General features: G+C 45.1%; 1 protein-coding gene across 2 annotated transcripts in view; it reads left to right on the top strand.

The window, feature by feature from the left end:
- LOC106575157 (protein TANC1) overlaps positions 1–24034 on the top strand; it is a 54502-nt gene that overhangs the window by 483 nt on the left and 29985 nt on the right. For both annotated transcript variants that reach the window (XM_014151392.2, XM_014151391.2), the window contains exons 2-7: positions 273–355; positions 3682–3900; positions 4988–5080; positions 8793–8926; positions 9995–10193; positions 14049–14330. In XM_014151392.2, the coding sequence (XP_014006867.2) occupies positions 273–355; positions 3682–3900; positions 4988–5080; positions 8793–8926; positions 9995–10193; positions 14049–14330 (1010 nt within the window). The remainder of the gene's footprint in view (positions 1–272; positions 356–3681; positions 3901–4987; positions 5081–8792; positions 8927–9994; positions 10194–14048; positions 14331–24034) is intronic.

Genomic DNA, 24034 nt, shown 5'->3' with positions numbered 1-24034 from the left:
TTTCAAGTCTAATTTTCTGCTATTCACCTTTGCTAATCTGGAATCCATTTCACATTGAGCTGCTTCCATTCATTTTTTTTACCATTCTCCACATTTCCCTTTTTGTCAGGTTTCATTCCAGACCACTGTGCCCGATGAGGGTACTTTAGGGCTCATTGTAATCCATATCTTCCCATGACTAGTGTTGCCTCATTTAGGAGTATATGGCCATGTTACTGCAATAGCACTTTTTGCAGAGGGAATTATATATTTGTATTGACTATTTTTCACAGAACTCCCTGTGATCAGTTGAACATGTTCAAAGCAGTATTTGGGAGGAATAGGAAAGAAGAGAAGAGGAGCAGGCGGGATCCAGGTAGGAAAGAGAACAAACAACACCATCTACAACACTGCACCCATTACAGTTTGAGCCAGGTAACTAGACACATTTTCACTGACTATAATAGTGTCATGTGATTTTGTTGATAAAAGGCTGGGTTGAAATTTTTACCAATAGGTAACTGATGGATTTCTGTTTTTTTGTCTGGGAGCCGTGGGGATGTTTCTGGAATCTGGGTACTATCTCTGTTGTATCAGTCTCAGAGCAGAGATCGTTTCTAGCGAAGTGAGACCAATCCTCGACATTAGTAGCACTCGCCCTAATTGAAGACTGTAGCTACTTGGCTGCTCTGAATTTTCTGTCCCCGGGTGTTTGAGTATAGAGCCATTTCAATTAGCCTAATTATGGAGTGAATGCTGCGTCCCACTGCTGTAAAATCCTCTCAGACCTAAAGTGTGTCACGAGAAGTTGGAGTGGGTTAAACAAACAGCACTGACCCACAAAAAGAAGATACTGAAATGGTAAATAACCTTTTGGGTCATGAGGGATGTACACTGACTATACAAAATAGTAAGAACACCTGCTTTTTCCATGACAAAGACTGACCAGGTGAATCCAGGTAAAAGCTATGATCCCTTATTGATGTCACTTGTTAAATCCACTTAAATTAGTTTAGATGAAAGGGAGGAGACAGCTTAAATAAGTATTTCTAAACCTTGAGACAATTGAGACATGGATTGTGTATGTGTGCCATTCAAAGGGGCAAGACAAAATATTTAAGTGCCTTTGAACGGGGTATGCTAGTAGATGTCAGGCGCAACGGTTTGTGTCAAGAACTGCAACGCAGCTGGGTTTTTCACGCTCAATAGTTGCCCATGTGTATCAAGAATGGTCCACCACCCAAAGAACATCCAGCCAACTTGACACGACTGTGGGAAGCATAGTAGTCAAAATGGGCCAGCATCCCTGCGGAATGCTTTCAACCCCTTGCAGAGTCCATGCCCTGACGAACTGAGGCTGTTCTGAGGGAAAGGGGGGTATAGCTTTTTCTTACCAGTTCTAAATCATTTTTGTCAACCCTCTTTATTTTGGTAGGCTATAATCTATTATTCAGATTGATGCTAGGCCTCGTGTGCTTCCGCTGTGGGGTCGTGCCTCTTTCCAGTAGTTATGTAGCTACTAGCAAGCTCCATTCTGTGAGGTAACAACAAGGGTGTTGTCAGTATCTCGTAACATGAGTGTTCCCCCCTAGAGAAGTCTGGGGGAAATCAGAAGGCACTGTAGATATATGGGTACAAAGTCAGCATATTGCACATTAAATATTTAATGCATCTAATGTTGACGAGCTACAGAACTCAGAGAAGTGTGTCAGTCTCATCTACCATCTACCATTAAATCTACCATTAATGCCTCTAGGTTCTTAGATTTAGTACAAAAGGTGGACTACCATGCTAATAATGGCATGTACATTTTAAATCATTTTCATTGTTGGACATAAAAGTCTGTAAAATCACCAGGAAATCAATCAAGTGATTTTAATGTAGGAAATCTGTTCCCAAGTACTCCCATGCATAAGTAGAGACATATGTGATCGTATCCCAATATAATCAAGGTTTGAAATGATTATTTTGTTGTCTAATACTATATCTGTTTGGGATTATTGCAGTCAGTTTGTAGTGTACAAATTATTTATAACTATGTTCCTGCCATCCGACCATCCGCTCAAAGACAAATTGGCCCACGGCTGAATGTAATTGGCGACCCCTGGTCTAAGCCTATGGCCTTACATTGTGTGAAGCTGACTGTGATTGGGTTAAAAGACTTGAGAGAGAAAGTTGTTCCCTGACTACATGATGAGCAGCATATGTTTCCCATAAGGCTGTGTGTGGGGCCTGGAGGCTCGCTCAGAGGCATCAGAGAAGGAGAATGGAAACTTTGCAGCACGATTAGGGGCCCTGAGTTTATAACTAATTATAATCAAGTTATAGCAACTCCCTGCCTAGTAATGTTGGTTTTGTCCATAACCTGTAAGTTCTGCTTTTTAAGGCTGTGTGTATCCTTGCAGATTGTCATTCAAATACATTATTTTATGTAATGTAGATGGCCATCTGTCTCTCTTCTTGTCATCCACGGGAATGAGGTTACTGTATAAACCATGCTACATTTCAATGGACTGATTTAATGTCATTTTGTTGTAGCATTACATAATACTCCAGCCCCGTTAGTGCTGTGTTATTATTACACTCTATGCATCAGGCGTAGCCAGTAACTGCAATGCACACGCACATCATTGCACCTGTGCAGTGATTACATTCAGCATTGAGAGGAGACAAAAGCGGAACACACTTTCCTCAACGACCTGAGCTGCCAGTAGACCGTCCGCTCTTCAAAGGGCCACTACTAGACTTGAAGAATCGATCCGGTCTCTAATGTAAGGGGTCGTCGTCCACTTATTCATGCTCCAAAACATGTATTTGACGATCCTGTTTAAAGGGATAACCCACCCCCAGAAATAAAAATGATAAAACTCATGTACATTTGTTGAAAGCCTATGTTCTATCAGTAGGTAAATGTTGTTGGGTTTTTTTACCCATGATTTAACTTGGAAGTGGTCCATCTGTGAAATCAGGAAGTGGTGTCGGAACGAGTCGTAGCTACATGGTCCGCGTCATTGGAGATAGGGGATAACACACTATCACTATTTCATAACGCTTTTTTTGTGCTCAATCTAAACAGTGTAACAAATGATTCAACTCAGTTTCTCTTTCAAGTAGCATCCCACAATGCGCCCTGTCTGTGGGAAAGGTGGGAAAGGGCCAGTGTTGCCATAGCAACATGCTCTGCACTCACTCTAGTCAGAGATGAACTGCAGGTTAAACTCAGTGAGATAGACTCCTAAATTGCTAGTTCAGTTTGTTTAGGTGATTTTACTGATAGCTAGCTACTTCACATGCTGATATTGACTTTGGCATTATTGTATGTAGATACGTTTGCTACTTAGCTAGCTAAATAGCCAGCCCAGTGAGCGTTGCATTGTGGGTTTTGTAGTCGACTTGAGCTGCAACAGATTTCCACTAAGATTTTCACATGTTGCTTACAACCTTGTTATAACGACAAAATGAAACATTTGTTCACAAAAATATTGTTTTCACATATTAGTGTTGTTTAACACTGTTAATCATAGGAATTAGTGGTTTGGGGTGGATTATCCCTATACATTTCCAGATACACCTTTAGATAGGCCCTATTATTGATTACAGTTTAATTTGTTCTCTCTCTCTCGCTCTCTCTCTCTCTTCTCTTTTCCAACCCCTTTTAATCTCTCTCACCTTTCCCACTATATCTCCCTCTCCTCTTGCTAGCCGTAGTCACTGATTACCACAGCCACAGTATCCAACGAAGGGGTGCTGGTGCTTGGGTGACCCACTACCAGGAGCCTAGCCGTGCCCACCCCCCCAACCCCTCTAGGGGCAGGCCGAGGGGGAAGCTGGCTAAGGGGGAGTCCATCTCCCTGCCTTCCTCGCCACTGGTCCATCGCCAGTCCTACATAATGCCCTCAGATATGGGCATCAAGTCCCCAGGTACTGTAACAGCCATCCACCAGGCTTTTGTTCTTCTAATGAACACACACACACACACACACACACACACACACACACACACACACACGCGCACACACACACGCGCGCACACACACAGAGGGAAGGGCACATCTATAGATCATCTGTAAAAACGAATATACTTTCATCATTCTCTTTTTTTGCAGGTCATCTTGTTCTCGTTGCTATGTTCGTTGCTAGCCTAGCAACGAGTCTCACTCATAGCATATTGATCACATGTTCTGTTCAGTATCTCCCACGGTTCTGACAGGCTCTTGTGTGCTCTTTGTGGAGATTAGGTTATGATTGTTCTGCCTGGTTTTTAAGCCCAGTGGGTTTATAGCACAGCCAGTACATGCCTAATGATTGATTAAGGGCTATTCACACAGCTAGCACTATATTTCCCCTGGGAAATATAGGAGATTATGCTCAAATATCATTGTCAAATGTACATGCTGTCCAGGATACAATACATCAATAACAACAACTCACTGTATCTCCAAGGACTGAAGGCTGGGGAAGTTTAGAAAGCAAATAAACTAAAGTAACTTTGTCATTAGCTTTTTGAGTATTTCTTCCATGCGTGATTTCTCAGTGGTAGGCCAGGGCTATGTAGTAACTGGGTTTCTACCTCTTACTCACTGACCCAGCGTAGCTTTGGAAAGGAACTGTTTACCTTTTTTGGAAGATTATGCTTGGATGTCTTCAGCGTTCTAGCTGAGTAACACTAGGGGGCAGTGCAGTGTGCATCAAGCTGAAGCTCTGAGTTTACTGTAATAGTGTGGACCTTTGCCTCACACAGACACACACACACACACACACACACACACACACACACACACACACACTCATGTTGGCGATTTGAGCTGTTATCATCACAGGGATTAGTTTATACTGTACTGCATGTATCTGACTTCATGTTGGCTCCTCCCAACTGGTGGGAGAAATTCAAATTCCCCACTGCAAATCCCATCTGGAAGAGTTGAATTTCTCTCTCGCTCTCTCTCTCTCACTTTCTCCTCCCTTTCTCATTACCCCCATCTCACTCTCTCTGCTGCTCTGACTGAAGGTCTGTACAGGAAGCTGGAGTATGTGGAGAGTCCTTCTTTTCCTGGAGACGCGTTCGCTTTCGCTCTGAACAATAGCAAGACTTCCCAGAGAGGTGAGTGCGAGCGTGTCTGCACAGAGAGTTGTGGATGAGAGATGAGACGAGGGAGGGGAGAGAGAATGATATACAGTACAGTACATTTGGAAAAGGAGGAAGAGAGGTACAGAGGATAGAGAGAACAAATCTTCCATAGTTTTGAGTTCTCTGATTTGGTGCCTGCTGTAATATTTTTCCAATGCACATGTACAGGCGTATTTGTGCGGGTGGATGCATGCGTGCATGCGCATGTGTTTAATTGACCTGCCAAACCTAAGTTGTGCTGAGGGTAACAGTGTAAATGCCAGCCCTACCCTGCACAGCTGTCTATGTGGAGAGGCTGGGGGCTAGTCCTGAGGCGGAGCAGCCTGTCTCCAGCATCCTCATGTCCTCTTGTTGCCAAGCACCACTCTTCTCCCTCTGCTTCTCATAACCAACGGCGACAGCGTGCTGGTGTGTTTACTGTGCGTTTCAATCATTCCGAACCCCCTGACTAGACCTTCCTGGGATTTGTCACGCAGAGGTCAGAGTTAGATTGATGAAGCTTTCAATGTTGGCTGGTTGTTTAAGTTGCGAGGTGTTGTTCGTAATAGTAACATGGAGAGCTGAATGCTTAGATCCACGGATTATAGCTTCCTGACCTCAGGTGGGGAATCTGTTGGGCGCTTAGGCAATGGATGGAGAGTACATCCTCACTCTATCTCGTTCTCTCTCTCTCTCTCTCTCTCTCTCTCTCTCTCTCTCTCTCTCTCTCTGCTCATTCTCTCTCTCTCTCTCTGTGTCTCACTCTCACACCCTCCCTCTCACTTTTTCTCTCTCCCTCTCGGTTTGTCTTGTTTAGTTTTAGCCACAATTGTGTGATTTGAGGGCAGCTTTTTTTAAAACAGTAACCACCATTTTTCACTGCCCACACAGACCCATAGTGTATCTCCAATAACCATTCTGAATGTAAAGTAAATATATAGATCATTATAATATACATTTACTAACCATTTCCTTCTAATGTTTGTGGTAATTTGCAATACTTTTCAATGTGACATTCTCCATATTTGCTTTTCCATGTGCTTTTCTCGTTATGAATTTTAATGAACCCCGAATGGTGCAGAGGTATAATTTTAATATCATATAAGATGATTAGGTTTGCCTTTCAAAACCACCACAGCAGACTTAAACAAATGAATGATTAGAAATGAATAGCTGTAAAATACATTTGAGTGTATTCAGTGTAGGGTTTGGTAATGACTTTGACAGGCCACGTCATTATTCTCTTTTGCACAAAAACCAAGAATACTCCTGTCAGATAAGAATGATGAGGAATGAATTTCTCCCAGAATTTGAAGGTGTGTTTCCTTGAGGCGGAGGGTGCAGAGACAGATCTTGTTCTCAGTTTTGGTGGATCTCTGCTTAACCAAAGTGCCTTACCACTGAATCAATGTTGTTCCCACCAACGGAGGCTGCTGAGAGGAGGAAGGCTCCTAGTAATGGCTGGAATGGAGTCAGCGGAATGGTATCAACCAGATGGAAACCACATGTGTGATGCCATTCCGTTTACTCCGTTCCAGACATTATTATGAGCCGTCCTCCCCTCAGCAGCCTCCACTGGTTTCCACGTCATTTCAACCTAAAAATGTAATGTGATGACGTCGAATCAACGTGGAAAACCGATTGGATTTCCAAAAAGTCATCACCTTAAGGGAAGTTTGTCTTTTTTTCACCCAACTTTTAACCTTAATCTGATGTCATGGTGACTTTGTTTGTTGATTTCACATTGAATTCACGTTAGTTGACAACTCAGCCAAATATAAGTCAAAAACGTTGAACTGACGTCTGTGCCCAGTGGGTTGAAGTGTGCTAAGATTTGATTGTACAACATTCTGCCAGGAAGAACCAAGGGTGCTCCAGCTCCCAGTCTATTGCGCAACCCAGTGTGGACCAAAACACTTCAGATCCATGTTTTTCACCGAAAGAGAACGTGTATCATAGTGATCATTTAGAAGGAAGCTGCTAATGTGACAGTTGCCGTGCCTCTGGCTGGTTTACTACTTCACTTCCATTAAGCTGGATAATGGAGGGTGACATTACAGGATTCATTTAGTTCAGGTGATACCCTGTTTTGAGTTCTATCCAAGATGGCACCCAACTACCCTGGCATTGACGGTCTCTTTTCCTTTCCCATTTGTAATGTACACCCTTGAATCAGACTCTGCGTTGAACTCTTCTCTGGTTATCTGAACGTACAGGAGCCCCAGTCAGACAGTCCAGCCCCGTGATCCACCAAGCGTCTGTTTGTCCTTCTGTCTCTCTCACTGTCTGTGATTAACAGCTCTGCATGTGATCTCTGCTGTGTAGGAAAGGTGCTGGTGCCTGCCTTTCGTCTAACCAGTCAGCTCGTTTCATCACCACCCCTTGTCTGAGAGATGGGGGAAGTTGTGACTTTAGGGGAGAGAAGAGAGGAAAGACAATAGTGAGGTGGTAGTGACTGTTTACTCTTATTTGCTTACTGTGTATTGCATCACTTCTACGGTTCATTGGAGAGAACAATGGATTATGTGGAGGCGGGGAGAGGATATCGACAGTGAGAAGGAAAGAATGGGGCGATCCTGAGCGCTTGAGAGAGGGGGAGAGGGAAGGAGGGATACACTCTTAGAAACAACGGTACACTCTAGAACCTAAAACGGTTCTTCGGCTGTCCCCATAAGAGAACCCTTTGAAGAACCCTTTTTGGTTCCAGGTAGAACCCTTTTGGGTTCCATGTAAAAACCCTTTCCGCAGAGAGTTCTACATGGAACCCAAAATAGTTCTAACTGAAACCAAAAAGGGTTCTACCTGGAACCAAAAAGGGTTCACCTTTGGAACCTTTTTTCCCAAGAGGGATTGAGGGGAGAGATGGATGAGAAGGTGTCTAACCCCAGAAGGGTTGAGAGTAACTAACGACTAACAAATTGTGTCTCGGCCCTCCCACATCCCTTCCCTTCTTCCTCATCTCTCTCAATAGGAGCTCCGTTTCCTAGACATAATCATATTTTCCAACTCACTATCGTATGTAAACAGGATGTAGAGGTGCCGTGTTGAACACCCTCTCCTCATCGTCCTCTGCGTCGGTACAGTGGTGTAGATAACCTAGAGGTGAAAGGCATCACGCCCGTCTCAGTGATGTATCGACGCACCCTATTGCTCATCTCAGCCCAATCTGTCCGGGCGGGGCAGCCAGTGCCAAAGACGACGGTGCAAAGGCGCCTACCCTCTGCTGGAGGCCAGGGCTGAGCTGAGCTCATTGAGATTCTACGCCTGTCTCCTAACCGACCGGGAGCGCTGAGCAGGCACACACACACACACACACATATGGACACACACACACACACACACACACACACACACACACACACACACACACACACACACACACACACACACACGAGAGCTGCTTCAGTCGTGCAGCCAGGGACTGAGAAAGCCACAGCCTCTTCATTGGTAATGAGGCCGACCGGCGCTGCTGCTGCTACTGCTGACCTGTGGATGCATACATTAACCTATCCTCCATCGGCATAGTATACATAATCCTCCATCCAATCGACGGAGCCAGGTAGGAGGAAAGGCAGGAAGGTGGAACTGAGCTGGACTGAGCTGAACTGAACTGGGCTGAGCTACGGAACGTGTGTGTTTGGTGTGGCCATGTCGTGCTGTTCACAGTGATCCGCTCGTCTGTCATCTCTTTCCATCTGTCCTCCAGAGCTGCACGCGGAGCTCCAGCCCAGCTCCTCCTCCTTCTCAACCCAGGAACTGATGACCAGGCTGGGCTTCTTACTGGGAGAAGGGACCCCAGCCTCGCCTAGCACCCCCATGGAGGACTGGAGGGAAAAGAAGGTATGTGAAATGAGAGATGGTGGGAAGGATGGGTAGAAGGAAGGAGGGAGAGTGACTGAGCAAGTCAGATGTCAGAAATATGAAAAGGAGGCTCGTGTGTATTCTTTGCAGATGAAGTGAGGAGTTTTTGTATCGTTTCTTTAATTAGATTTAAAGGCAATGTTTTGTATGATAACCAAGACTGAGAGTTTGTTTTGGTTAAGCTGCAAATTTAGAAACTACAAGGTAAATGACCAGTGGAAAAGAAAATCCGAGGCACTCTTGACTTAATATTTGAAAGCATATACTGTAATGTCATTTTGTTTATGGAATGTGTACGTAAGGTGGTGTCAGTTGAATATCTTGCTTTTAATCTTGTTGCATTGGCTCGCCACATGCTGTTGAGCCTGCAGGAGGTTTATATACTGGACTGTATCATTCTATCACCGTTTGAGCATTGCCCCACTTTCCTAACCTCCTTCCTCCACCTGAGCTCCAGATGGAGCCAGTTTTATGGAGACAATGTGTCGGCTGTGAGCAGTGTACCGTGTCCTGGTTCAGATAAATGATGGGGTGGTAAAGTGGGAATAGCACTGAGCTGAACGTTCTCTAACGTTGCAGAAACGCTGGGTGCTGGGGTGAGTTGAGACATATAGGATCTAGGAAATGTAGAGTTAGGGTGTTGTTGGAGACATGAAGAAGGACGCAGATATTGGGGTTTGGGGACATTGGGAGGAGAGGGGGATATTGACTCACACAGGCCTGCGCGCGCGCGCACACACACACACACACACACACACACACACACACTTATATACAATGACCTATATACCATGCATTAACCTGGGGACAGCTGGAAAGGGGGCCAACAGGGTCTATACCTCTGATAATACTTGTCCATAGACAGAGCTTTAAATAAAACACCTCTTTCTCTCTCTCTTCTCTCTGCCCCTCTTTCTATCCCCTCTCTCCTCTTTCTCTCTCACCTTTCTCTCTCTCTCTCATCCCTCTCTGCCTATTCTCTCTCTCTCTCTCATCCCTCTCTGTCTATCTCTCTCTCTCTGTCTGTAATGTAATGTCTCTGGCCAGGCGGTGAGCCCATGCTCCACATTGACCTGCAGCACTACGTCTCCATGCTCAGACAGCCCCTGCTCCACCATGGGTAGTAGCAGTACCGGGGGGCCACCCCCCTGTCTCCCCAATCCCAGCCCAGGTGGGACCCTCCTCAGCCCCAGTCCCTGCCGGAGTCCCAACTCCACGCTTGAGAGCCAGGATAGCGGAATCATAGGTGAGTACTTATATCGACCATCATCACCATAATTGGATCAATTTAAATTCAGATATTTTCTCTGGATTGTATTTTCTTCTCACCTCCTGATAAATAATGGATGTGTGCACATGATTGTGAGATCTACACTACTGGTCAAACGTTTTATAGCACCTACTCATTCAAGGGTTTTTCTTTATTTTTACTATTTTCTACATTGTAGAATAATAGTGAAGACATCAAAACTATGAAATAACACATATGGAATCATGTAGTAACCAAAAAAGTGTTAAACAAATCAAAATATATGTTATATTTGATATTCTTCAAATAGGCACCCTTTGCCTTGATGACAGCTTTGCACACTCTTGGCATTCTCTCAACCAGCTTCACCTGGAATGCTTTTCCAATGGTCTTGAAGGAGTTCCCACATATGCTGAGCACTTGTTGGCTGCTTTTCCTTCTCTCTGCAGTCCGACTCATCCCAAACCATCTCAATTTGGTTGAGGTCGGGGGATTGTTGAGGCCAGGTCATCTGATGCAGCTCTCCATCACTCTCCTTCTTGGTAAAATAGCCCATACACAGCCTAGAGGTGTGTTGGATCATTGTCCTGTTGAAAAACAAATTATAGTCCCACTAAACTAAAAACCAGATGAGATGGTGTATCACTGCAGAATGCTGTGGTTACCATGCTGGTTAAGTGTGCTTTGAATTCTAAATAAATCACTGACAGTGTCACCAGCAAAGCACCCCCGCACAATTACACCTCCTCCTCCATGCTTCACAGTGGGAACCACACATGCCCACACCACGTCTCACAAAGACACCGCGGTTGGAACCCAAAATCTCCAATTTGCACTCCAGACCAAAGGACACATTTCCAAAGGTCTAATGTCCATTGCTCATGTTTCTTGGCCCAAGCAAGTCTCTTCTTATTATTGGTGTCCTTTAGTGGTGGTTTCTTTGCAGCAATTCGACCATGAAGGCCTGATTCACACAGTCTCGTCTGAACAGTTGATGTTGAGATGTGTCTGTTGCTTGAACTCTGTGAAGCATTTATTTGGGCTGCAATTTCTGAAGCTGGTAACTCTAATGAACTTATCCTCTGCAGCAGAGGTAACTCTGAGTCTTCCTTTCCTGTGGCAGTCCTCATGAGAGCCAGTTTCATCATAGCGCTTGATGGTTTTTGCGACTGCACTTGAAGAAACTATTCAAGTGCAAACTATTCCGTATTAACTGACCTTCATGTCTTAAAGTAATGATGGACTGTCATTTCTCTTTGCTTATTTGAGCTGTTCTTGCCAAAATATGGACTTGGTCTTTTACCAAATAGGGCTATCTTCTGTATACCACCCCTACCTTGTCACAACACATTAAGAAGGAAAGAAATTCCACAAATTAACTTTTAAGAAGGCACACATGTTAATTGAAATGCATTCCAGGTGACTACCTCATGAAGCTGGTTGAGAGAATGCCAAGTGTGCAAAGCTGTCATCAAGGCAAAGGGTGCCTATTTGAAAATATGTTTTAATTTATTTAACACGTTTTTGGTTACTACATGATTCCATATGTGTTATTTCAAAGTGTTAATGTCTTCACTATTATTCTACAATGTAGAAAATAGTACAAATAAAGAAAAACCCTTGAATGAGTAGGTGTTCTAAAACTTTTGACAGGTAGTGTATATAGAAGAAGAAGAAAAAATGTCATCTATATATCTCAATAATATACAGTTGAAGTCGGAAGTTTACATACACGTTAGCCAAATACATTTAAACAGTTTTTCACAATTCCTGACATTTAATCCTAATAAAAATTCCCTGTCTTAGGTCAGTTAGGATCACCACTGTATTTTAAGAATGTGAAATGTCAGAATAATAGTAGAGAGAATTATTTATTTCAGCTTTTTTTTTCTTTCATCACATTCCCAGTGGGTCAGAAGTTTACATACACTCAATTAGTATTTGGTAGCATTGCCTTTAAATTGTTTAACTTGGGTCAAATGTTTCAGGTAGCCTTCCACAAGCTTCCCACAATAAGTTGGGTGAATGTTGGCCCATTCCTCCTGACAGAGCTGGTGTAACTGAGTCAGGTTTGTAGGCCTCCTTGCTCGCACACGCTTTTTCAGTTCTTCCCACAAATTTTCTATAGGATTGAGGTCAGGGCTTTGTGATGGCCACTCCAATACCTTGACTTTGTCACAACTTTGGAAGTATGCTTGGGGTCATTGTCCATTTGGAAGACCCATTTGCGACCAAGCTTTAACTTCCTGACTGATGTTTTGAGATGTTGCTTCAATATATCCACAAAATTTTCCCTATGATCCCATCTATTTTGTGAAGTGCACCAGTCCCTCCTGCAGCAAAGCACCCTCACAACCCGATGCTGCCATCCCCGTGCTTCACGGTTGGGATGGTGTTCTTCGGCTTGCAAGCCTCCCCCTTTTTCCTCCAAACATAATGATGGTCATTATGGCAAAACAGTTCTATTTTTGTTTCATCAGACCAGAGGACATTTCTCCAAAAAGTACGGTCTTTGTCCCCATGTGCAGTTCCAAACCGTAGTCTGGCTTTTTTATGGTGGTTTTGGAGCAGTGGCTTCTTCCTTGCTGAGCAGCTTTTCAGGTTATGTCGATATAGGACTCGTTTTACTATGGATATAGATACTTTTGTACCTGTTTCCTCCAGCATCTTCACAAGGTCCTTCGCTGTTGTTCTGGGATTGATTTGCACTTTTCGCATCAAAGTACTTTCATCTCTAGGAGACAGAACGCATCTCCTTCCTGAGCGGTATGACGACTGCGTGGTCCCATGGTGTTTATACTTGCGTACTATTGTTTGTACAGATGAACGTGGTACCTTCAGCCGTTTGGAAATTGCTCCCAAAGATGAACCAGACTTGAGGAGGTTTTTGAGGTCTTGGCTGATTTCTTTTGATTTTCCAATGATTTTCCCATGTCAAGCAAAGAGGCACTGAGTTTGAAGGTAGGCCTTGAAATACATCCACAGGTACACCTCCAATTGACTCAAATGATGTCAATTAGACTATCAGAAGCTTCTAAAGCCAAAACATAATTTTCGGGAATTTTCCAAGCTGTTTAAAGGCACAGTCAACTTAGTGTATGTAAACTTCTGACCCACTGGAATTGTGATACAGTAAATTATAAGGGAAATAATCTGTCTGTAAACAATTGTTGGAAAAATGACTTGTGTCATGCACAAAGTAGATGTCCTAACCGACTTGCCAAAACTATAGTTTGTTCACAAGAAATGTGTGGAGTGGTTGAAAAATGAGTTTTAATGACTCCAACCTAAGTGTATGTAAACTTCTGACTTCAACTGTATCGCATTACTCTCATTGTCAATAATCCTGATTAAGATAAGGGCCTCAGGACTGACTGAAGAAATAGAGATAGATGATACTTGTTTCACCTTGATTTGAGTTCTCAGTCAAGTCTTTCTATCTCCCAACTCTCTCTCTTTTTGCCTGTGCCACTTTAGTCGAGGGGCTTTCAGGTCCCTTTTGACAAAACTGGGACGTTGCTGTCTTTGCTGCGTATGGGTCTGGACTATCTAAAATAGGACATCTTTCTCCCTAAATAGAGCTTGTATTTATAGGTAAATACAAAAGGGCAAGGGGTGCATAGTACAAGCGTTTGATTGTGTTGATGTCGATGTGTGACTGATGCTTCGCCACTGTTGATGTGATTGATGATCAGCCTCTTACTCTTTAACTCAATACAGTGTCACTGACAATAACGTACCAGACTGGAAAAGTACAGTGAACTGGTCTAAATGACAACTATTCCTAACTTGATCTCATCCCAAAGGCCTTTAGTCAACAGTTTACCCCTGTCTACTCCCTCTGTGCCTCAGCTACCATCACCAGTTCTTCTGAGAATGAGGATCGCGGCGGCTCCACTCTGGATCTGAGCAAAGATGGCAGCCGGAGGGGTGCTGGGCATGGCGGACACAGAGGTGACTACTGCCCTCCCGTCGCCAAGGACGACCTGCCAGGGCCCAGCGAGGCCCCGCCCAGGTGTGAAGTCACCATCCTAGGGGAAGCCACAACTCCGCCCCCAGCCAAGCGGCCCCTCCCACAACGCCACACGCACAGCACTTCTTCCCTTGTGATGCCACGCCCTAACTCTGTGGCAGGTGAGTGGCCATCTCATACCTCTTGACTGGTGGTGTCTCAATAGTCTCAACTAGTCTCCTTTCCTTGTGTCCTTTCCTCTATGATTACTGGCCTGGTAGTGCATGATAGAAGAAAGCAGTACGTTGGAGAGTCCAGTCCTTTTACCTTTTAGTGGTGATGAGGGAAAGGAGATGAGTAAAGGAAGCCATGAAAGACAATCAAACAGCTCTACCTTGACCAGGTGTCTAGAACCAATCGTTTTTGTGGTGAAGTTCTCTTTCCTCCGTTCATTTGTGTAGCTACAACAGCTGTAGCTGTTTCTGACCATGTGGTTTCTGTGACGTGGAAGAGCCGTTAGACAGAGCTGCTTTCTGTCTAGTTTCTATCATTAGACGAGGACGGATACGGTATTACATCTCTGGAGGATGGAGACGGTGAATGCTACCGGCTACAGTATTCCAGGAGGGTTTACGTTGTTATCCTACATCTGTTTCTCCTCTGTGTTTGAGAGAGCAAGAGACAACTTTTCCTTCGTTAGATGTCACTCCATTTGGAGAGCGAGGGGGGGGGATGAGACGGCCTCTCAGGGGAGTGGATCCACTGAAATGACTGACAGACTCTTCTGTTGTTAGGGATGCTGCTCGTGAAGAACTTTAATTGCTAGAAATGAGCATGCATGGTATTATTTGTTTAAATAGACCTCACTTTCAGGTTGTGATGTGGGGAAAGAGAGATGGGAGTAACACAGGACATGGTTGGTTTCTTTCAAAGTCCACGCTCTACATGGATTTCTGTCTGTTATTGTGCTGTGGTGGCCCGAGCATACAGGAAGTGTTATTCCCACGTATGCCTGCTGATTTCAGTACAGCTTGAGAGTTAAGTGGTGCCGTGTGTGAATAGAATGCCGGTATTCCTGTGGTGGCATTGAAAGAGGGTAGACCCACCCCCACCCCCAGAGAGCTCTTGCCATTCAACTGCCGCTGTAGCTTTCATCATAGTGCTCCGAGATTATCATCATACCTAACAACATGTATTTGAGGTGGAAGATTGTGGGAAAGAAAATGTGTACATTGTTTAACAATAACCTGGCCCTGGATTGAATAAGATGTAGGTTGTCTCAGCAGTATAATGGACATGATGGTGTTGGGAGGTGTGATGTGAAGTGTATCTCTGAGCTCAATGGTTCTAACGCTGAACAATAGCCTGGTCCAGCCTCCAACTCCTTTCTCCAAAATCCAGGTGTGACTCACCACTAGACTGGGGACGATGGGGGTGATGTTGGGGTTGTAACATGGTGTTCCAGTGGGTGAGGTGAAGTTTCCTGGTCCACTTCCGCTCCTGTCCTGTGAGCTGGGCAGTACGTGTAACAGAGCAGAGCAACGTGACGTTCCCCTTGTGGTTCCACTCTGAGGAGATTAAACGTCTCATGTAATGTCAGATTATACGCTAGTACAGGAGGCTAGGCCGCGCACTATGGATTTATGTGCTGTATAAGGTGTAGAGATCAATCTGAAATTAATGAGAGAGAGAGAGAGAGAGAGAGAGAGAGAGAAGAAGGAAAGAGACAGAGAAAGGAAAGAGAAAGAGAAGGAAAGAGACAGAGACAGAGAGAGAGACAAGGAAAGATACAGAGAGAAAGGAGAGAGAGAGGAAAGATACAGAGAGAAAGGAGAGAGAGAGGAAAGAGACAGAGAGAAAGGAGAGAGAGAGAAGGAAAGAGACAGAGAGAAAGAGAGAGAGAAGGAAAGAGACAGAGAGAAAGGAGAGAGAGAGGAAAGAGACAGAGAGAAAGGAGAGAGAGAGAAGGAAAGATACAGAGAGAAAGGAGAGAGAGAGAAGGAAAGAGACAGAGAGAAAGAGAGAGAGAAAGAGAGAGAGAAGGAAAGAGACCGAGAGAAAGGAGAGAGAGAGACAGAAGGAAAGAGACAGAGAGAAAGGAGAGAGAGAAGGAAAGTGACAGGGAGAAAGGAGAGAGAGACAGAAGGAAAGAGACAGAGAGAAAGGAGAGAGAGAGGAAAGATACAGAGAGAAAGGAGAGAGAGAGGAAAGAGACAGAGAGAAAGGAGAGAGAGAGAAGGAAAGAGACAGAGAGAAAGAGAGAGAGAAGGAAAGAGACAGAGAGAAAGGAGAGAGAGAGGAAAGAGACAGAGAGAAAGGAGAGAGAGAGAAGGAAAGATACAGAGAGAAAGGAGAGAGAGAGAAGGAAAGAGAAAGAGAGAGAGAAAGAGAGAGAGAAGGAAAGAGACCGAGAGAAAGGAGAGAGAGAAGGAAAGTGACAGGGAGAAAGGAGAGAGAGACAGAAGGAAAGAGACAGAGAGAAAGGAGAGAGAGAGACAGAAGGAAAGAGAGAGAGAAAGGAGAGAGAGAGAGAAGGAAAGTGACAGGGAGAAAGGAGAGCGAGCGAGAGAGAGAAGGAAAGAGACAGAGAAAGGAGAGAGAGAGAGAGAAAGAGAGAGAGAGCGAGTGAACGGCCACTGAGTTAGTAGTACAGCTCGATCATGACAACTATAGTTCCTTGCCTTGCCACACGGAACAAAAGGCACTACAAAATAACTTAGAGATGCTTCAATCACAGCTTTACTACAAATAGAGTGATTCAACTTGAACCTAGAAGCCTCAAGCCCCATCTAGCTCTGGTCCAAGCTACTATACAACAGTTACTGCAGATTCACTAAAACAACATGCACACACCCATATGCCCACACACCCACGCATGTGCGCGCGCACACACACACACACATACACACACACACACACAAAACATCTGTATATATCTATCTACAACCTTCCTATCCAGATATTACTGTACTGTTATATCACATCCAGACCCCGACAAGCAGATTGTTTCCTGTAGGAAATGACTGTAATCTAGTTAGCTGCTTCTTTGCCAGAATTCATAAGCCACTTCTATTGGATCTCCTCTCACTCACTCAGAGCAGAGAGAACTAGGTCTGGTGGAGCAGAGCAGAGAGAACTAGGCCTGATGGAGCAGAGCAGAGAGAACTAGGTCTGGTGGAGCAGAGCAGAGAGAACTAGGTCTGGTGGAGCAGAGCAGAGAGAACTAGGCCTGATGGAGCAGAGCAGAGCAGAGAGAACTAGGTCTGGTGGAGCAGAGCAGAGAGAACTAGGCCTGATGGAGCAGAGCAGAGAGAACTAGGTCTGGTGGAGCAGCGAGAACTAGGTCTGGTGGAGCAGAGCAGAGAGAACTAGGTCTGGTGGAGCAGAGAGAACTAGGTCTGGTGGAGCAGAGCAGAGAGAACTAGGTCTGGTGGAGCAGAGCAGAGAGAACTAGGTCTGGTGGAGCAGAGCAGAGAGAACTAGGCCTGGTGGAGCGGAGCAGAGCAGAGAGGACTAGGCCTGGTGGAGCAGAGCAGAGAGAACTAGGTCTGGTGGAGCAGAGCAGAGAGAACTAGGTCTGGTGGAGCAGAGCAGAGAGAACTAGGTCTGGTGGAGCAGAGCAGAGAGAACTAGGTCTGGTGGAGCAGAGCAGAGAGAACTAGGCCTGGTGGAGCGGAGCAGAGCAGAGAGGACTAGGCCTGGTGGAGCAGAGCAGAGAGAACTAGGCCTGGTGGGGCGGAGCAGAGAGGACTAGGCCTGGTGGAGCAGAGCAGAGAGAACTAGGTCTGGTGGAGCGGAGCAGAGAGAACTAGGCCTGGTGGAGCGGAGCAGAGAGAACTAGGCCTGGTGGAGCAGAGCAGAGAGAACTAGGCCTGGTGGAGCGGAGTAGAGAGAACTAGGCCTGGTGGAGCGGAGCAGAGAGAACTAGGCCTGGTGGAGCGGAGCAGAGAGAACTAGGCCTGGTGGAGAGGAGCAGAGAGAACTAGGCCTGGTGGAGCGGAGTAGAGAGAACTAGGCCTGGTGGAGCGGAGCAGAGAGAACTAGGCCTGGTGGAGCGGAGCAGAGCAGAGAGAACTAGGCCTGGTGGAGCGGAGCAGAGCAGAGAGAACTAGGCCTGGTGGAGCAGAGAGAACTAGGCCTGGTGGAGCAGAGCAGAGAGAACTAGGCCTAGTGGAGCGGAGCAGAGAGAACTACGCCTGGTGGAGCGGAGCAAAGAGAACTAGGCCTGGTGGAGCGGAGCAGAGCAGAGAGAACTAGGCCTGGTGGAGCGGAGCAGAGAGAACTAGGCCTGGTGGAGCAGAGCAGAGAGAACTAGGCCTGGTGGAGCAGAGCAGAGAGAACTAGGCCTGGTGGAGCGGAGCAGAGAGAACTAGGCCTGGTGGAGCGGAGCAGAGCATAGAGAACTAGGCCTGGTGGAGCAGAGCAGAGAGAACTTGGCCTGGTGGAGCGGAGCAGAGAGAACTAGGCCTGGTGGAGCGGAGCAGAGCAGAGAGAACTAGGTCTGGTGGAGCGGAGCAGAGAGAACTAGGCCTGGTGGAGCGGAGCAGAGAGAACTAGGCCTGGTGGAGCGGAGCAGAGCAGAGAGAACTAGGCCTGGTGGAGCGGAGCAGAGAGAACTCGGCCTGGTGGAGCAGAGCAGAGAGAACTAGGCCTGGTGGAGAAGAGCAGAGAGAACTAGGCCTAGTGGAGCGGAGCAGAGAGAACTACGCCTGGTGGAGCGGAGCAGAGAGAACTAGGCCTGGTGGAGCGGAGCAGAGCAGAGAGAACTAGGCCTGGTGGAGCGGAGCAGAGAGAACTAGGCCTGGTGGAGCAGAGCAGAGAGAACTAGGCCTGGTGGAGCAGAGCAGAGAGAACTAGGCCTAGTGGAGCGGAGCAGAGAGAACTACACCTGGTGGAGCGGAGCAGAGAGAACTAGTGAATTAGGATGGAAGACATCAGGTCCTACAGAGCATACATGGACCAGTGTGTATGTCTCATGTTGGTGTAACGGACTTGTCCTTACAAACACAACATTCTGCTACAGAACAGGTGTAATTGGAGCTGGTCTCTGGACCTGACTATGTTCCTGACCTGTAGTGAGCTGTTAATATCCCAGGCTGGATGAGGATTCACTTAGATCATCACCACCATACAACATGTACTGATCTGGTGGTCAACACCCATTTTTATGAGTTGCTGAAGAGTGAGCAAATGAGAGAGACAGAGAAAGAGAGCCAGAAAGAGAGTGGGGGGGACAGGGGACGAAGGAGAAGTAAAATGGAAACCGAGAGTGAGAGGATTTACTATATGATGCTTTCGAGTGTGCATGCATGGTGTGTGTGTGTGTGTGTGTGTGTGTGTGTGTGTGTGTGTGGGCTGCAGCTGGCTCTCTGTGTGTGTCTTTGTGTTTTATCCTTGAGCGTCTTTCTCCAGAATATTTGACGTCACAAAACATGGGCAGCATAAGGGAAGAACTATGACCGATTTGTTTCCCGTTTTACTCAAGGACAAGAGTCTTGAATTGCTCTCCCATAAGGCTGAAATACACTACAGGCTACCGGGGTTAACACCCCTACTCTTATGATAAGTACCATGGGATCTTTAGTGACCACAGAGAGTCAGGACACCCGTTTAACGTCCCATCCGAAAGACGGCTCCATACACAGGGCAATGTCCCCAATCACTGCCCTGGGGCATTGGGATATTTTTTATTTTAGACCAGAATAATGAGTGCCTCCAACACCACTTTCAGTAGCATCTGGTCTTCCATCCAGGGACTGACCAGGACCAACCCTGCTTAGCTTCAGAGGTAAGCCAGCAGTGGGATGCATGGTGGTATGCTGCTGGCCAATACATTATTTCTGTTCCGCTTTTTTTGTTTTGTTCCTACCACCCCCTCCCCTGGTTGGAGGACCTGGTGGAAAACATACAAATTAAATATATATATACAGTGCATTCGGAAAGTATTCAGACCCCTTGCCTTTTCCACAAAAATGTTCCTCATCAAAGGTACACACCTGTCTATATAAGGTCCCACAGTTGACAGTGCATGTCAGAGCAAAAACCAAGCCATGAGGTTGACGGAATTGTCCGTAGAGCTCCGAGACAGAATGTGTTAAGGCACAGATCTGGGGAAGGGTACCAAAACATTTTGGCAGCATTGAAGGTTTCCAAGAACACAGTGTCCTCCATCATTCTTAAATGGAAGAAGTTTGGAACCACCAAGACTTCCTAGAGCTGGCCGCCCAGCCAAACTGAGCAATCAGGGGAGATGGGTCTTGGTCACGGAGGTGACCAAGAACTCAATGGTCACTCTGACAGAGCTCCAGAGTTCCTCAGTGGGATTGGATAACCTTCCACAAGGACCACCATCATTGCAGCACTCCACCAGTCAGGCCTTTATGGTAGAGTGGCCAGACGGAAGCCACTTCTCAGAAAAAGGCGCATGACAGTTTGCCAAAAGGCACCTAAAGACTCTCACATGAGAAACAAGATTATCTGGTTTGATGAAACCAAGATTGAACTCTTTGGCCTAACTGCCAAGAGTCACGTCTGGAGGAAACCTGGCACCATCCCTACGGTGACGCATGGTGGTGGCAGCATCATGCTGTGGGGATGTTTTTCAGTGGCAGGGACTGGGAGACTAGTCAGAATTGAGGTAGAGATGAATGGAGTAAAGTACAGAGAGATTCTTGATGAAACCTGCTCCAGAGCGCTCAGACTGGGGGCGAAGGTTCACCTTCCAACAGGACAACGACTCTAAGCACACAGCCAAGATAACACAGGAGTGACTTTGGGACAAGTCTCTGAATGTCCTTGAGTGTCCCAGCCAGAGCCTGGACTTGAACCGACTAACATCTCTGGAGAGACCTGAAAATAGCTGTGCAGTGAAGCTCCCCATCCAACCTGACTGAGTTTGAGAGGATCTGCAGAGAAGAATAGGAGAAACTCCCCAAATACAGGTTTGCCAAGCTTATAGCATCATACCCAAGAAGACTCGAGGTTGTAATCACTGCCCAAGGTGCTTCAACAAAGTACTAAGTAAAGGGTCTGAATGCTTATGTAAATGTGATATTTCAGTTTTGTATTTTTTAGAAATATGCAAACATTTCGAAAAATCGTTTTTTGCTTTGTCATTATGGGGTATTGTGTGTACATTGATGAGGGGAAAAAACTATTTAATCCAATTTCGAACAAGGCAGCAACATAACAAAATGTGGAAAAGTGAAGGGGTCTGAATACTTTCCGAAGGCACTATACAGCCTCCTACCATTTGTACTGGACTAGTGCATCGTCAAGTCAACCAATCCCTCTAATCTTAATTCCAACCCTCAGATGTCGACAGACTAACCCATCTTTCCCAGTATATTACCATTTTACTATTTCCTTTTGAAATACATTCTTCTATTTTACTTTGACGTCTTAAGAGGGTCTCGAACCTCTCTATTTGTACAATTTCTACCGAGATTGGCCTAAAAGTAAATACTTTAACTAAAAGCATAATCATATTTTCCATTGATGAATCTTGGTTTTTTGGGGATCTCCTAACAGTACTGTTTCTACATCCATCTGAACACAGACATTTTGACTCAACAACCCTCACCCCATATATTGAGCATTCTTTTTGTGGCGAGAATATTATATAATAGTTTAAATTGAAAAGAACGGATCGATGCGTCAAAATGTTTTGTATAACAGTTCATAAACCCGATGCCATGGTATTGGGACATCAAAAATCTCATCTCAATTATCTTGAATTTTATGCAGAATAGTTGTCAAACCTCTCGACTTTAAGTGAAACTGATATATTTTACGATGTACACTAGTCATTTTAAGCCATGCATGGTTTTTGACTGGCGGCAGACAGTAATTGCCCCTTACATTTTTGTGGCAGAGCTGTGATGAGTTGGTTAAATGTTTTTATTGAGCACACGTCCCCATACGCCTTTGTTAATTGCTTGTGTAACAACATTTTACTGTCCTTATTTTCAATGTAATTTCGTATAATTTCTTATATTTTTTGTTACAGTAAAATAGGTATTTCCTTCATCAGTACATTGTAGTTTAGCCATACTATTTGCTGTAATATTTGTTCAGCCTCTTCCGGGGGAGGAAATTGGAATTGTAACCATCTCTGTATGGCTTCATTTCAAAAGGATGATACTTTAAACAGGGTTCCATTGTCAATCCACCAGTAAAGGTTGGTTTTAATCTACATAACGCCAAAGAGACCCCTTTTGAACATTGAATGTGCTTCTCTTAGTAGCCTGCTGGAAAACCAGTTTGGATTCAGATATCATTTTGGTATAATGGAGGCTTTAAGTGAGAGGTTTAATGTCTTAATATCTAATAGTTGTAACCCTTCAAACTCATGTTTGTTATACAAATATGCCTGTTTAACTTACTTTGGTTTGCCATTAAGGACAAAAAAAAATGAAATTCTCTGCTTTTATTCTCCAGAATTAGGCTGTAACGTAACAAAATGTGGAACAAGTCAAGGGGTCTGAATACTTTCCGAAAGCACTGTATATTTTACATAAAGGGTTGTTGTACATTACTTTTACCCATCTTATGAGAGATTCTCAAAAGTTGAAAGAAATCTAGGCACTTATAAACTGATTCTAGATCTGCTGTATCGAATTCTGTCTTAAAATCTGCTATAAAGATTATACCAGGTTTCCATGTATTCTCATAGTCTAATGTTGTCTCCTATATATCTTCCTTTTAAGAATCCCGTCTGAATGTCCGGTAGGACCTTTTTAATTCTATGAGCAATACATTTTGCCAATATTTTTGCGTCGCTACATTGAAGGGCCTCCAATTTTTGGGAGATACTGGGTCTTTGTACTGCCCCCTGACTCCTGCTTCAGTAGGAGAGAGATCAGTCCCCCTTTTTGTGTGTCTGACAGTTTGTCATTTACAGTATATACGAGTAATTAAAAGATGGTAGTAGTGGATCTCTCAGTAGATATCTCTATTGGAATGCCAGCGAGACCAGGGGTTTTCCCCGTCTGAAGGGAATCATTTGCCAACCGTAGTTGGTCCTGTGTAATTAGGTCATCACAAGTTTTTGTTTTTGTCGCAGCCAGTTGAACATGATTTTTTGGGAGAAGGATTTCACAAAACTCATTGTGAATTGAGATTGTAAGAACTTGACAAGAGAACCTGTGTTTAAAATATTTTACGTAGGCCTCCCGAGTGGCGCAGAGGTCTAAGGCACTGCATCGCATGCAGTGCTAGAGGTGTTACTACAGGCCCGGGTTCATTTCCCGGGCTGTGCCACAACCGGCCGTGGTCGTGAGTCCCATAGGATGGCGCACTGGTTAGGGGAGGGTTTGGCCAGTGGGGCTTTACTTGGCTCATTGTGCTCTAGTGACTCCTTGTGGCGGGCCGGGTGTCTGCGGGCTGACCCTGGTCGCCAGTTGAACAGTGTTTCCTCTGACACATTGGTGCGGCTGGCTTCTGGGGTAAGCTGGCGGGTGTTAAGGATCGCGGTTAGGCGGGTCATGTTTCAGAGGACGCATGACTCCACTTTCGCCTCTCCTGAGCCTGTTGGGGAGTTGCAGCGATGAGACAAGATTGAAAATTGGGGAGAAAAACGGGGTAAAATAATAATAATTTTACTTCATTAAAAATCTCCTTTGGTGAGATAAGGATTTCTCCATTGTTTGTAACTACACTGCTCACAAAAATAAAGGGAACACTTAAACAACACAATGTAACTCCAAGTCAATCACACTTCTGTGAAATCAAACTGTCCACTTAGGAAGCAACACTGATTGACAATAAATTTCACATGCTGTTGTGCAAATGGAATAGACAACAGGTGGAAATTATAGGCAATTAGCAAGACACCCCCAATAAAGGAGTGGTTCTGCAGGTGGGCACCACAGACCACTTCTCAGTT

Source organism: Salmo salar, chromosome ssa17, assembly GCF_905237065.1.
Source record: "Salmo salar chromosome ssa17, Ssal_v3.1, whole genome shotgun sequence".
Taxonomy (NCBI): domain Eukaryota; kingdom Metazoa; phylum Chordata; class Actinopteri; order Salmoniformes; family Salmonidae; genus Salmo; species Salmo salar.
This window is presented reverse-complemented; position numbering and strand designations above follow the sequence as displayed.